Raw genomic sequence first — 16,255 nt, forward strand, 5'->3', positions numbered from 1 at the left:
TATTGCTTAAAAGGAATCAGGATAGTTTCATTAGAACAGCTCTTTTGCATTGTTAGCAATGCAAAAGAGAAACTAAAGACTGATGAACACAGGCAGGTGCTGAAAACTAAGAGACCCTGGGCCGACACTCCTGTTCCCTGAAAACGACACCCGCCCAAGATACTTATTTAGAACCTACAATCTTCTTTCTCTTCTTTAATCTTCTCTGCAGCGCTGGGGCAAGTCCACTTGTGCAGTAGAGTTTAAAGCCAACGATGTGCGTTTTTGGAAGGGCTGTTTGGGTCAAAACTGCCTGCTCAGTTTTCCAAATTAGGAAAACTGGGCAGGTTCCCCTGAGATTAACACAGCAATCTGCAATTTAGGGGTATGTTGTGGCTCCCCCAGCAATATATCTTACCTTCGTATTTAAGCAGGACATATAAAGTGAAATGTTTCTGGTCACTTGTGTGATCAAATCACGTCTTGGATCAAAAACACTTGCTAAAAACTGGTGCTTCCCTAAGTTGTTCACCAGGACATAGCAGGGCCCCCGCTCTTCGTGTGAACCAATCATGTATCTCTTGTTGTGCAAAGCTTGGTCATTTAGCACTTGAACTGAACATTTGTAAAACACAAGAATACTATCATGTTTAACCAGCCTCACTCATGCCTTTAGGTAGATATACATAAAGTAAAAGATGTTGCCCATAGAACTGCTGAAAATGCCCAGTGAAAAAATATAAATAAGAATCTTGCATAGCACAGCTGCACTGCTCCATCTTTAACTGCATCATGTCTCTGAGGCCTTACTAATGGCCATTTATTGACCTCTGGGAAATGAGCCATTTTTATTGGCTAGATGTCTTTATCCCTGAAAACGCCATTCAGATAGACACTAATTAGCACCCAGGCAGGCAGGAGAAACATTATTCCTCATCCCTAAAGCTGGTTGCCATGGAGAGAGAGAGATGCACACTGACATAAAAGAGGAATGTGACGCAGCTGCCTGAACCTAGTACCACAGTTTGGTAGAAACATTCTGAATTATTCTCTCTTTAAATGACATTAGAAAAGGAAGCGGGATTGCAGACAGCTAATTTTAGCCTCCTCTAGTAGGTGGGCAGGTGAAGAAATAGCTAGATAAAAGCATAATTAATAAGAAAAAATTAACTTAGACATGCAGAAGAAGGGGAAAAAGATTCATGTTAAAAATAATACTATCCATTTCCCATTACATGGCTTAGCCAAATTGCTTACAGGTGCCAGGTTCTCTATCTGACACAGGATGCTGGGAGTTGTTGTTCAGCAACAGCTAAGGAATTGCAGGTTCCTCTAGACCAGTGATCCCCGGCCAGTTACTTTGTGAGCAACATGTTACTCTCCACTCCCATTTATGTTCCTCCAAGTGGCCTCATAGTAAGTGTCCATTTTTAAATTCCTGGCTTAAATTCAAGTTTTGGAGGCATAAATGCACAGGTTTACATCAACTGAGCCTACTGCAGGCTAGCAGTTCACATGGGGCTATCAATTAGCCTACCACAGCCCTTATTTGTCATCTCCAATGAAAATTTCCTTGCTTGTGTGGCTCACAGGTAAAAAAAAAAAAAGGTTGGGGACCCCTGCACTAGAGTAAAATAATTGTGTATATTCTTTAACTATTGTAAACATTACCAAATGTCATCCACTTGGCTCAAACCAAATAAAAGGAGCTGAACACATTACCCTGGGACCACACATTTTTGGATTCGGCCGAACCCCCGAATCCTTTGTGAAAGATTTGGTCGAATATGGAACCGAATCTGAATCCTAATTAGCATATGCAAATTAGGGGTGGGAAGGGGAAAACATTTTTACGTCCTTGTTTTGTGACAAAAAGTCACTCGATTTCCCTCCCCACCCCTAATTTGTATATGCAAATTAGGATTTGGATTTGGTTCGGCCGGGCAGAAGGAATCGGCCGAATCCGACTGGAAAAGGCCGAATCCTGGCCAAATCCCGAACCGAATCCTGGATTCAGTGCATCCCTATTTATATCCTCATGTAAATGCAGCATTCGTTTTTCTTTTGTAATTATAACTATGGCTTGGTCCTAAAAGGTGCAAAGCTTGCTCTAGGAATCCCCTTACTGGTCAGTTTATGAAGGAACATTCGTTTTGTTGCTGTTATTTATTAAACCTGTGCAAAGTCTGCACTTATTATTACATTGCCCCTCAAATAGTTTATACAGATTGGTAATGTAATGAAAACTTGCAAGGGGGTCTTATAACCTATAGCAACCAATCATCAGGCGATATTTACTGGTAACTGAACTGTTTAAAAGCAGTCATCTTATTGTTTGCCATATTGCAACTTGTGTTATATAACCAGCTTCAGTACCTTTATATTGACTGTACGAAGTTTGCTTCCTGAATCTGCTAATATTTAGTTGGGTCTGTTCTTCCCTCATTCATGTCCTGTGTTACTAGATTCCATAGAACCCCAAAGAAAAATAGCATGAGCTTTCCAGTTTGACAAACACTTAGAAGAGCCCCTGCCCTTGGCTTGAGTGGTACTGCATAAACCCTTTTTGTGCACTTACATGTCAGGATTAGTCAAATCAGCTCATTTTTGTGTTCCTTTCTTCTCTCAGATCCAATTGACATTGTGAAAGATCAAATCCCCCCACATGAATACAAGCCAGAAGAGGACCCAAAACTATATAAATCCACCAAGACTAAGAGGGGCCCCTTGTCAGATGATTGGATAGAAGATCACAGGAACAAGATTGGGAAATATCCTATTATGTGTGCATACAAGCTCTGCAAGGTGGAATTTCGCTATTGGGGAATGCAGTCCAAAATCGAGAGGTTCATACATGATGTTGGTGAGACTTCTTTTTAATAAGAGATGTAAAAAGGAATACGAGTACAAAACTAAACCATGAAAAAGCAGTTTACCCCCTATAAAAAGCTTTGTATCTCTTCCTTATATATAAGGGACTGTATAAAAACATGGGCAAAAACATGGACTAAGTCCAGTATATCAAATCAACCAGTTAGTTTGCTTTCATTATTTAAACTAGTTATTGCTAACTGCTGTTTAATTAGTAAGGGTCACAGATTATCTCTGTGTTAGTGCATGTACAAATTCCTTACTTGGGGATTTTAATTTTAAATATTAGAAGTGGTCATGGGTGATTTTTCCCTCATTGCCTCCCTGATGATGCCCCCTCACCCCCACACTTACCTTTATTTTTGTGCTCCTTTAGGGATGAGAAGGGGCTGCATCACTAGTACAGAGAGTACAATCTCTGCACTAGAAGACCTGAAAAAATCTTTACAAATGGAATTTTAGGGTTTTTACACACCCTATTAATTTGCAGGACATAGCTTCCTATGTTTTTCAATGGTCTCATGGCAAGAGTACCCCCGAAAGTACAGCTTAAAGCATATTTCTTACAGGCTTTTATTGTATCTCTTTTTGTACGAAAGAGGTTACTACGTATGCTTCATTCTATAATGATGAAATAACTATAAATTCATTTATATAGCACCAGCAAGCACTTTAGGATTGTCAGAATTATAGGTTATGCTACCACAGCTTCCCGATCTCCAATATGGAAAAATGCTCTACCTAAGGTGCACTAGCTCAATATAAAAATCATGCATCACATGCATCAATTCTAAAACCTTGATTGAGATAACATGTTTCTTAAAGATAAATTAACTGTTCATCAGTGAGGGCCATACAGGGCACCTTTTACTTTTGGGTACCCAGCAGTCACTGGACCTGGCACCCTCATTCTTATAACATTATATTGTTCTTAGTTTTGGTGCAATCTATCTTGCTTCATTTGTAGAGCATCATCATGCTGAATGCCTTTTCAGTCTTCACACAATTCTAGATTCTATATAGAAACTCTTGAAAAGCTTGCTACTGTATTTTAGATACAGTAATACAACAAAATGCTTTGTAAAAGCTAGACTCAGAAAGACAAATGTTTATCAACATGCTTTGAAAGTACATTTTACATGTATGTGTTAATATGAGAGCAGCCACAATGCAGATACTGCAATGAAACATTTCCCATCATTTTGCAAAATTTCATAGTAACTGGAACTAAGCATCTTCCATTAGCCTTTCTGTATCTGCAAGGAAACTGGCTTATTGTTAAGTGACTGTAATACTGGCAAGCATAGTGCCCCTTTAACAAAGGAAGAACACTCTTTAGCTTGGATTCCAGAAACACCATGTTGTCACTCTGGCCTCACATTCATCAAGAAGCATCTTCTGCAAGGAGCCGTTGTTTGCCAGCAGGTGGGTGCTTTTGTAAAGTATGTAACCCTCACCTTTCATAAGAGCAGACAGAGATACATCAGGGAAATCTTGGCTTCTCATCTAAGCTCTGTCTCCCTTATACAGAGGTCATTACAGTGCACTGCTTGTAACCTAGCATTTGTGTAAATAATGAAACAGCCTCTCACGTGTTTATGTCTGTGTGTGCATTTTACTCATTCCTGTTCTCATTTGGCTAAGATGACACACAACCCTGTCTGCTCTTGTTAAGACAGAGATTGCTATGCTAGAAAGTTCTCTCACACCTTGACAAGCATGCAAAGATCTTTTTTTTTAAAAGTTCACTTTTATTTAACAAAAAGGCAAATTGACATATCAGTACATATCAAGTAAACAAGTGTGATCAAAAATATACAGTCCACATAGTATATGCAAGCAGGTACACAAATAAAACATTGCAGTCATCAAGGACAGGTTCAAGTCAAAACAATCACTGAACTTTGGGATTGGAGTATACCTCAAGCCATCTCTCCCAGATTTTCCCGAATTTAGTTGAGGAGCCACGAGCTTCATAAGTGAGTTTGATAAGTGGTAAAGTGCGGTTGACCAAAGCAATCCAGTACTGAACTGAGGGAGGTGCAGGCTGAAGCCAATGAAGTATGATGGCTTTTTTAGCATAAAATAGCAAAGTACGATACAGAATTCTAACATGGGTTTGTGGAACCATATCATCCACAACTCCCAAAAGACAGGCTTCAGGAGAGAGGACTTGTGGCAACTCCAGGTTATCGCTCAAACATTCAACCACTGTACGCCAAAATCGAACAATCTTAGGGCAAGACAAGCATGCAAAGATCTTACTGCCAAATGCAACAGAAACTCTGCAGGATTCACATTACAGAGGCATTTATTCTAAGCTTTCCATTTATATCAAGTATGCCAATATCACAGTTTTCCAGCAGCGAGGAACTGCAACTCTAAGCATAGACTAGCAAGATGGGAGTCCATTGAGTTGTGGATTATAATAGCAGAACTGGAAAGTTGGGTTTAAACTAAAAAAATGTGCCGTTATATATAATGTGCAATTAGGCTGCAGAGTAATTTTACTCTGGTGTACATACATAACAATGTATAGCAGACAATTCACCTATTAACACGGATAGTAGTAGCAGTTATTACACTAATTGCTATCTTTGACTTTGGGTTACAATTAGTTGACTGCTAAATATTTTAAATAGCACTAAACAGATTATATACAGTAGTGTAGTTAAAAGCCTTATCAGCGTTACTATAAAAATAGTGGATGGGTGCTGCAAAGCAGGAATGTAAGGAGCCTCTTAAAACACCATTGATCTCAAAGGAATTGCACGTAAATCACATACATTGTATCAACTTACTGAATTCATGATTTATGAGAGCAACAATCTCTTCTTTTTCCAATTCACCTATTTTCTCACGCAGCCACTGCAGTGGTCAAGGCATTATCAGAGATATTTCATGAGGGTAAAGGAAGGCGATATTTTTAATAAACAGCAATGTAAACTGCACAAAGCTCCTAAATACGGCTTATGCCCGATATACCCAGTATTACTGCATAGGCAAACCCAGGGACAGAAAGATTAACAGCTAGGTTGACAGAGCCATAAGCCCTGTAGTTGCTAAATACATATTTCAGTGTTATTAAAAGCTACATGATTTAAAGAGGAATCCCATGTAAATTACCTGGGTATGAAAGGTTCACAGCTAGGCTAGGTTTGTTTAGAGGATCAAAGACAAAAGTTTTAAATTTTATATTGAATATTATAAAAGGTAAAACAGTGCAAAATAATAAAAAGATGTTACAAAAAGAGACATATAGTACGTTAAAAATATACAGTCACAAACAGTTGTAAAATACATAACCTAGAACAGTGCTGTCCAAGTTCTGTGGTACAGAAGGACCAAAATTGTACTGGCCTATGTGATGGATGGCCGATAATAGAAGTCAGTGTTGGCCATGCCCCCTTTTAAACCACACTCACTGTAAACCACACCCATGTTACCACAAGAACTTTTAAGATCATATACACATTAACGGTGGTAGCACACCAAAACACCAAATGGTTGGTGCTCACTGCAGGGAAATCACTCATATGTGAAAAATTTAAGTCATGTTAAAACATACCCTTAAATCCATATGCCTCATGCTCCCCTGTGGATAATACAAAAAACCCCAACACATGATTAAACACCTTAGGGACCCTTAACAACAATTTCCAAATGCTAACAAACCCCAAGAATAAACCCCTAACAGGCTTACATCCATTACTTAGGAACTTATAAAGTGCTTGTCCTTGTCTATATAAAGATCACCATATATGATTTTTATATAGACAAACACAAGCACTTTATAAGTTCCTAAGTAATTATTGGCAGTAGTATAAACTGTTTTTAGTGATTTTGGAATATAAAGACATACGGGTTTTATTTTTCTTTCTTTCTTTTAAATTAATAAAATTCAGTGAATTGGTGATTACACCCCGCTGTGTCTTTTTTAAGGTAACAAGTTGCTGAGAGTATACAAACTTTTCGATAGGTCTGTATGATGACACACACCCTCAGAAAGAACATCTACTTGTAAACTTCTTTTTTATTTGGTACCAAAATGTTGGTTAGAATGTACTGTAAACTATAAAATATAGGGATATTAGGAGCCGATTAACATGCCTGGCTCAAGAAACATTAAAGGCAGAAAGAGCCTAAATTGTTTAGTGACTGGCCACTCCTCAGAAGGACAGTAACCTGTAGCACACTGACAGCTCTTGATGGCCAGGGATGCTGGCAATTTTGGTTTAGAAGCAGCAGGAGAGGGACACATGTCATATATGCTTTCTTTAAAGGCTGCTTCGATTTATTTGAGTTTAACAATGTCAGAGGTGACCAAATTGTGCCCTCCAGCTGTTGTTGATGATGCCCAGCTGAGCACTGTCAGGGGATTCCTGGAATTGTAGTCCAACAACTGCTGCAGGCTTTAGCTTTCAGGGATTGTTGGATTTGAAAGTGAATAGAAGGTTTGGGCTTTGCTGAAGCTGAGGAGAGAGTAAAATGCAATGCAAAAGAAGAAGCAAGGGTGGTTTAGTACTGCTCCAAATTGGGACAAGGGAGTGGTTCACCTCTGTGTTTGAGTTGAGTTTTAGTGCAATTTGGATCTATGGAGAGTGGTATATCACAATCCAAAAGATTTGGAGAGAGTGTTGCTGTATTGGGGTGGGGGTTAGGGTAAAGTTTGAGTTGGGGAGACAGTTGCTCACTGCAGTGTTGCAAAGGGGTGTAAGATAATATGTGAGCAGAGAAGAGAATGGTTTAATACAATATGAGCAGAGAGATACACATTTTTGTTGGTGTCATCAGAGCTTTGAACAGGCAGAGCTGATTCTGTATGTGAGAGGGTTCCAGGCAGAGATTATGTCGTGAGAGCTTTTAAGAAGAAGTGCGGTTGCTCTGGGAAATTCCTGACAGAACTGGTACTAGAGCATGAGGGTTATGGTTTAGCTGGGGAGTAAGGGGTTAATGGCAGTTATGGTTTGCTGGGGAGTGAGGATAGTGTCAGCAGTAATGCATTTGTGGGAAGTAAAGGTTCAAAGCAGAGCTGGTGTGGGAATGAGAATTTATGGCTGCATTGGGGAAAAGGAAGAAAGAAGAAAAAAATAGAAGGCCGTTCTGCTTGTAGAAAGAAAACATTAGTGCCTTGCTGAGCTCAATCATATTTTATGTTTTTGATTTCCACCATTCATAAAAGCAATTGCACGGCTGTGCACAGAAATAATTGTTGTGCCATTATGTTGCCAGACAGATCTTTGTCACACTGCTGACTTCTTTATCAGCTTCACCCAAAGGTTTAATGGCACAAAGAACAAGTGTGGCAGCATTTGCTTCTATAAGGTTATTGCATTTTGTTCAAATCATTCAAGAGCAAATTTCTTTGTCAGAATGCTTGCTGATTATTACAAGAGATTAAATAAGCTTTGGAAGGCAGGACCTCCTGAGTGGGACAGGAACTTGAAAGTAGATTCTCTAGATGAGCTCCTTGAGTACTTGCTGCCTTTGGATATTTCACTGACAACAAAGAATGTTGTTGTTAACCAAAAGAATAGCTATGCCCAGACATTAGTAACTTCCAATACACTGATCTAGAGTTGATGTATATACATGGAAGAAAGAAGGCTAAGGGCAGATAAATACATACATTGAGAGAAGATCGTTATCTTGAAATCTAGAATCAAAACCTTATGTAGCGGCTGTTCATGGTTCAATCAGCTTTTGGGTGTGTAATGGATGTAGTCTCTATCCATGGTTCTGAATATAACAGATGCAAGCACATTGATTTGATTGTTATTTCTGAAAAGTGCCTTAGTCAATCATCAATCATTTGCAAAGAGTGTTATTTATTGAATCCTTTGTTATCAAATAAACCACATTTCTCATGTACCCTTTTGAAATTTAGTTGGATGTCAAAATTAGTCAATTTAGTAGCAAGTAAAAGTTGTGTGAATTATTTTAGAATTTTCCTCAGTTTACTTATAAACTGGAAATTTGCAAAACTGTTAACCGCTTCCATGCGTAGGTTATATGGTTCAGAAGTGATATATATATGTACAGTATATTAGGAAGATGATCCAATTATTAAACTGATTCTATTCAAAAAAAGAGCAGCAAATTAAAAATTAATGTAGGAAATGCCCCAAGGAGTCTAGAAAGGACAGAAAACAGTTTGTTATTTTCACCTCAGCAGCACAGGGGGTTTGTGTGCGAAGTCAATAAAATTGTGCCACAAGTGTGTGGAACTCTTAGCAAAGAGGGCAAAGTAGGGCTGTTCAAACACAAGGATTCAGATACACTTCTTAAAAAAAACTAGAGTGCTAGGAATTGAAGACACACTGGAAACAGATCTTCGTAAGACCATGCTGTGTATGCAGTCTGTCTGAAAGGCATATTGACATATCAAAATGAATTGCAGCTTTGGATTCTTTGCCACTACACTGGGTAGTTAAACACATCAACATCTTTTTTTTTTCACATCGGCCATTATGGCCTGCAGCTTTCTCTGCATTAACCAGGCTGTTACACGGGCTTTTTCATGTGCAGTGCCTGTGAAAGAATTGTTTCAGTCAGAAATGTACATTGTCTGCAGGCAGTGCACAAGGTGAAGCCCTGTCCTTGACATTAAAAGCCCTCTACAGAATGGGTAACATAGCTATTGAATACAGCCATTGACGTGAGCAATGCTCATTTCTACAATGCCATATGATGCTTGATTAACATCAATATGGCCAATTTCCTGTTTTACTAAACAGCAAAAAGCCTTATTAAGGGTGTTATGGTGAACAGGAGAAACTAAATGAGAAATTACCTACTCCACTGATACATGATAAGCCCCATTTACAAACACAATGCATGGCTCAAAGTGTAATTTTCAGATGCAAATCATCATGTATTAAACCTTGAATTCTGTATTTTTCACCACAGGCAACTTGGAGCTACTGCCACCCTTGAATGTGGGGTTAGCTCCAGGGGTCCCACATCACCCCGTGTCAGTTGCCGCAGTGAATTTGCTGGGCACTAATTTTAACACCAAATGCTGTAAGGGATACCAACCAGACAAAACCAGAAAATCTTTAGCATGATTTGTCTAGTTCATATCAAAGCACGCACTCTAGTCTGAGCAATTGTGTTGTATGCTCCATCAAGCCTGTAATAACCCTGAAATTGTGGGGAAAATGCCATTTTGTGGGTAACAAACATGTTGATTGCATCTGAAATTGCACTTTGCACACTTCACTTGCAGAAGGTACATTGACTCAAAGTAGCATATTAGTTACTGGGCTTCATTTAGTTTCAATTGTCACTTAATAATAATATTGTAGCAGCACTGTTACAGTCTGTAGGTAAATCTACTTTGATACGCAAGGTTACTATTTTTATTCTCCTTTAAACTTTGGCCCAAAACCCTATTTCACAGTTGCTATGGCAACCTGCAAAACCAGAGGAGTGTGAAGATTTTTCTTACAGAAATGGCATAGTATGGATTAGGGTTCTGGAAAATCTTATTTCTGTATCCCAGTGGGCCGTTACCTTGGTTAGTTAGGAATGTTTAACTGTGCAGCTTAACTAATTATTTTCTTTTGTCTGTTGTAGCAAATCACAACACAGGGCACGACTTCAAATATTGGGGTCCCAGTGCTTATTTATTTAAATACCCTCATTGGGACATTTTAGCCTGAGCTGCTTAGTTGCCCAGCCATTGGAAAAGTTTGGAATACCCTAGCTGACCATTGTTTGACCAACTTTTTAAACTAGTATACCCCAAATGTTTGAAGAGTATATTTAAAAATAGTGAAACTCACTGACTTAATTGTGGCCATTTTGAGGTATCCCTTTTGTGGAATAAACCACTTGTTATCCATCAAAATGTTTAGGTATTTTGCTGTTTAGATTAAGCCATACTAAATTTTAAAAAGTAGGAAATTAGTGCTGTTTATAATTTTATTCATTTATTAGTCTATATATTGGTATATTACTGGTACTTAGAGCATCTTAGCAGGACCTTAACTCATATTTGTACATGGTAGAATATGCTTTTCTGCTTGTAACTACTTGCTGACCTCTCAGCTGAAGTGTTGTTTATGAGAGTACTTGCTTAGCACTTGATTCTGCTAAAAAGTTTGGGAAATAGATATTTTTTTCAGATTTTACCAAATATCCAATTCTGCATGAGTAATTTGGCAGAGTCCCAAACTAAATACAAACTCTAAATTGCATATGCAAAAAAGTGAAATCTTGGGAAGAAATTAAGCGCGCAAAAAAAACCCCAAAAACTTGTCATGTGGTTTAAAGTCATTTAAATTTTAAGAATTCAGATTCAGTTCATCCAGGTACTAGGATTCAGACAAATTCTGCCAATGAATGATCAGATTCACCTAAATGCCAAAGGGAAAACAGGATTAGATGCATCCCTAATAAGAGATATGAATCAAAATAGTTTTTGTTCCTTTTTCCTGATTGAGATGCATTTCAGTAGTTTTGTGCAGTTTTAGCTGCATGTTAATTCTGTATCTAATTCTACAGGACCAGGTGCCACAGTGCCTAGTAGATGTATTGTACAATGGTTCCATAGACTTATATGAACAAACCCTCAGCCAATGCTGAGATAAGAAAGACAGGAAGAAATACCTCAAATTACAATTATAGTTCAGGTCATAATTATTTATTCTCATATATTTTTCACCGTATGAGACTAAGGGCTGTCTTCCTATTTAGGTGCGTGTGTTACTTTTCTAAACTGGTTAATTTTTTTAAAATATTGTGCATAAAACAGCAACACTGTAAAGTGTACACCTATAATGTGTTCGAAGCCTAATGCATTCCCTACTTCCTACAATTCATTTTTTGCCAGGTCTGAGGAAAGTAATGGTTAGGGCTCACAGACAAGCATGGTGTTGGCAAGATGAATGGTATGGTCTTACCATAGAGGATATCCGACAACTGGAAAAGGAAGCACAACTGATGCTTGCCCAGAAAATGGCCCAATTTAGCCTCAATGAGAATGAAACAGAGCAGCATGGAGCCAAAGAATCTCCTAGTGAGAAAGACACAGAATCCAAGCCTACCATCTCTATTGAAACAACTGAAGAATCAACAGGCATGACAGAATCACTGTCAGGAAGGGGCCTTACTAAGCAGTGGTCTACTTCTTCCAGGTCGTCCAGATCTTCAAAAAGAGGAGGTAGGAGCAAAACAATAATTATTCCGAGCTACTGATTCTGTTCTTAATGCAGTCTGTGTTAGACATTTATGATAGTGTATAAGGTAGAAATAAACATATACAGTTGTGTAAATTCTTTCCACTTAAGACCATATGTATAAATAAAATAATGTATTTCTCTTATTTCCAGGAAAGGAATCATTTTAACGCTGTTTTATAGAGGAGTGTGTGTATGGTATACATGGAATTTTACAGTGCAGGATGTGTGTTTTATAACCTCTTCTATCTATATAAAGTACACAGTATTACAACAGTGTAGACCACTATTGTCACGTAGTGGCATGTCTATAAAATTCAACCATAAAAATATCAAACAAATCCTGTCACTCACATCTATGCAGATAAGCCATTACAAAGATGCAATTACAGAACCAGGAAATAACTCTTGCTCACCAGCAGTAGCACACAATAGATTTGGGTGACATGAAAAGGTGCCTTTCTGTTCTGCCATTAAAAGCAAATGTCTGTACCACGCTTGCTTGAACAGTGAAGGACTTTACACTTACCACTTGCTCTAGAGCCTAGTTTTTTTGTGTAAGATTTAAAACGTTCGATCGGATTATTTAATCTTCGATAAAGCGATTTTTCGTTCGATCAAACTATTTGCGGTAAATCCTTCGACTTCGATATTCGAAGTCGAAGGATTTACATTCGGCAGTCGAATATCGAGGTTTAATTAACCCTCAATATTCAACCCTATGTAAATCTGCCCCTTGTAGTAAGCTATAACTCACTATATATGACAACTGGGTTCACCTACTATATTGTCTGTAAAATAAATAACAATAAAATGTTGCCTTGCATACCCTAATCTTATGGTTTAAAACAGTAAATACTGAACTGTAAAGTCTGCATTGCAATGGTAAAGTATGATTCAGACTTGATATGCTTGAGTGGAAAAGTAGAACACATCACTTGATCCCTGCTGCCTATTTCCACAGAATAAACGCTGAGGGGTGGAATGCAATTAAAATTGTTAATGGAAAATATTTCCTATGCAAAAAATAAAATAAAATCCTTTGTGCAGTTTCATTTGCAGAATTTTGGATTTTGTTTTACGAAATTAGAAAGTATTTAGACCCCATTCTCCAGTGGAAGAAAGATTGCAAAAATGAGTTTCCAGCAGTGTATAGAATATCTAATAACATTTCTTACTTTAAAGCAGCCTTTAAACATGCACTATATGCAATTAAATGTCATAGTGTAATAACTGTAATCTGATTTACATTGAAAAACCAAATTCTTATTTTATGCTATTTTATTTTACGTTTACAACTGACATTGCATTTTCCCCAACAGAAAGCTGATATTTAGTGCAGTTTAGTAGTAGTAAAGTGTAGTGTATGCATATAACAACAACTACATAGTAATAACCTCTACTCTTTTAGAGGGCTATAAAATTATTTATATATATATATATATATATATATATATATATATATATATATATATATATATATATATACATATATATATATATATATATATATATATATGTATACAGTTTGCACTTATTTATTTCTAGAGAAAGATGACTTGAAGTTGCACAAATACACGTGAGGAACCATGTTGGTATTGAAAAGGGAGGACATACATTGCTCTTGGGTTGTCATATTATATTGCCAAGCTTCAGTTTTCTTTGTTACTCTTTAAGTCAGTTCTAGTCAAAAGCAATTTAAACCTGACATGGGCAAGAAATAAGTCAGAAGTCACTTTCTTGCCCATTAATGCTTAAAGCCCATGTTGGTGGGTGAACATGAAAATCCATCCTTGAAATGTATGAAATGTAACATGACAGCTACTGAAGAGATATATATATATATATATATATATATATATATATATATATATATATATATATATATATATATATATATATATATATATATATATATATATATATATATATATATATAGACAAATACAAGAGTCCTCTACACTCAACCCATTATCAATATATTTAAGACAGAGACATTCTGTGCATACTGCTACTGAAAAATGACTTACCCTTTAAACAAAACAGGGATTGTTTGTCCATATATTGCAATATATTTAAGCTGGCCATTAACTGATTATTAACTAATTATTACAGAGATAAAGCAGAACTGTAAAAAAAATGATGAACTACTTGTTCAAATAGAAACTTATTGGAAATGGCAATGGTATGTCTGAGCATTTAGATAAAGGGTTACTGCATAATAGATCCAATACCATATGTTAACCATCACTGCAGGTGATTTCTCTATGGGGAGAATAGGAAGTGTCATGTAGTAAGAGCATGTGTAAAAAATCCATGCATTGTACTCAGTGTCCCATAACAAATAAACCCAATGCACTGCTGTTTTGCCATTATGACCCATCCATGCTGTTCTCTTTACTGACAATCCTCTCTCATGTCTCTTATTTGCAGCTAGCCCATCTCGCCACAGTATATCCGAGTGGAGGATGCAGAGCATCGCCAGAGATTCGGACGAAAGCTCAGATGATGAGTTTTTTGATGCTTATGGTGAGTGCGGCAGATTTACTAACAGAACAGTAATGACATCCTATCTACAGGGGAAATCATATAACACAGCACACCTGATGTTTTTCTGTCTATCTGTTAACTTCACACTCTGTTCAGTTTTTGATGTGAGACAAAAATGTGATCTTTGATCTATAGACTTAAGTCAGCTACAAACAATTTTTTTTGTTCCGTTACTGTTTTTGTCCTACCATCACTTCTGTATACCAAATATCTGAAAAGATTATTCTTTCTGTAAGTCATGATTTCAGCTATGTTCCACATGCCATGTACTGTATGTGAATGCAAATAATTAAGTGACAAGTGATCTGTTAGTCTTTAATAAGTAGTGTGTTTTGGGTGACATATTCACCTGACGAGGCCTTGTCTGATGTAGCTTGTAGCTTAGGGAGGAACTCCATAGGCAATATCGGCGCAATCCGACGGGCTGCGCAAAAACGCAGGCGTCAAGTCGGATGCGACAGAAATAAGGTAAGCAACAGGAACGTAGGATGTTGTCGCAGCATTCGTTTGACGCTGCATCTGCATCCGACTGTCGCGTCAGATGAATGCTGCAACTTCATCCGACATTTCCATCTCTTACCTTATTTCCTTTGCATCCGACTTGACACCTGTATTTTTGCGCAGAGCGCCAAAAATCGCCGTGGAGTTCCTCCCTAAGGTGAGGGGCAGGCAACAATTTAGCACAATTATTGTAGTATCCATACAGCTGGAAGCCATTAGGCAATATCTGTGGACCCATGATGTGATTTCTGACAATCTGGTTAGGACCTAGGAAACAAGCAGTCTCTAAATGACTCCGATGCACATTCGTGTTATGCCTAACTGATTCAAAAACTCTGGCATGCTTGATGATTGCCTCAGATTTTACTTTGCACTTGCTAATGTGTCTCATCAAAAACTAGATGGTCTGGCTGCAGCAGTTTCTTACTGCCCCCAACCAAAACATTCGAAATACACTTTTATTAAGTACTTTTATTGTCTTTAGAAGATTTGTCAGATAACGAGGAAGTGTTGCCCAAAGAAATCACAAAATGGAGCTCGAATGACCTGATGGACAAGATAGAAACAGCTGAGAATGATGAACTTCAAGGTAATTACAGTTTCTTAAGTACTTCCACGTGTTTCATTGTCTCATCTGGGATTTTACTATTGTTAGCCTGAGAGGATTATACATTTGTCTAATAATGGTACAGGAATGATCAATCTTCAGTGTGTGAGCTCACTAGTGTTTGTACAGATCAAACTATTGTGTCACTGCATAAACTTCTGCCAAAAAGTATCTCAGGTAAAACAATTATGAGGTGATATCGACCTACCCAGAATATATTGTTTCTCAGTTTTCTCAGTGTTTAAACTGTTAGTCAGTCATGCCAAAAGTCAGGCTTTTTCTGACCACTAACTTTTATTCATGTTAAAGATCACATTTTCCTGTGCCTAATCGCTAATGTAATTTTGCAGAATGAGGCTTAGTTTATCTGTTACATTGCCTTAAGCTGATATACAACATCAGTGCCGCTTGCACCATATTGCCAGATTCTAACGACACAAAGATGGCTGCCTTGTGTTCATTGCACATGCGCGAAACTCCTTGTCCACAGAGACTCAAGGATACTTGGTTAAACTATATAACTGCTACGTGATGTGTCACAAGGGGTAGCAAGGTATGGAACAGG

The 16,255-nt window shown here is 37.7% G+C and overlaps 1 protein-coding gene across 8 annotated transcripts in view; it reads left to right on the top strand.

The window, feature by feature from the left end:
* The window catches only part of pitpnm2.S (phosphatidylinositol transfer protein membrane associated 2 S homeolog), a 155,835-nt gene that overhangs the window by 94,759 nt on the left and 44,821 nt on the right, over nt 1-16,255 (top strand). For 7 of the 8 annotated variants that reach the window (XM_041580356.1, XM_041580360.1, XM_041580353.1 and 4 more), the window contains 4 exons: nt 2,609-2,842; nt 11,687-12,016; nt 14,466-14,561; nt 15,568-15,672. In XM_041580356.1, the coding sequence (XP_041436290.1) occupies nt 2,609-2,842; nt 11,687-12,016; nt 14,466-14,561; nt 15,568-15,672 (765 nt within the window). The remainder of the gene's footprint in view (nt 1-2,608; nt 2,843-11,686; nt 12,017-14,465; nt 14,562-15,567; nt 15,673-16,255) is intronic. The other variant, XM_041580355.1, reaches the window with a different exon arrangement.

The sequence above is a fragment of the Xenopus laevis genome, chromosome 1S (assembly GCF_017654675.1).
Source record: "Xenopus laevis strain J_2021 chromosome 1S, Xenopus_laevis_v10.1, whole genome shotgun sequence".
Taxonomy (NCBI): domain Eukaryota; kingdom Metazoa; phylum Chordata; class Amphibia; order Anura; family Pipidae; genus Xenopus; species Xenopus laevis.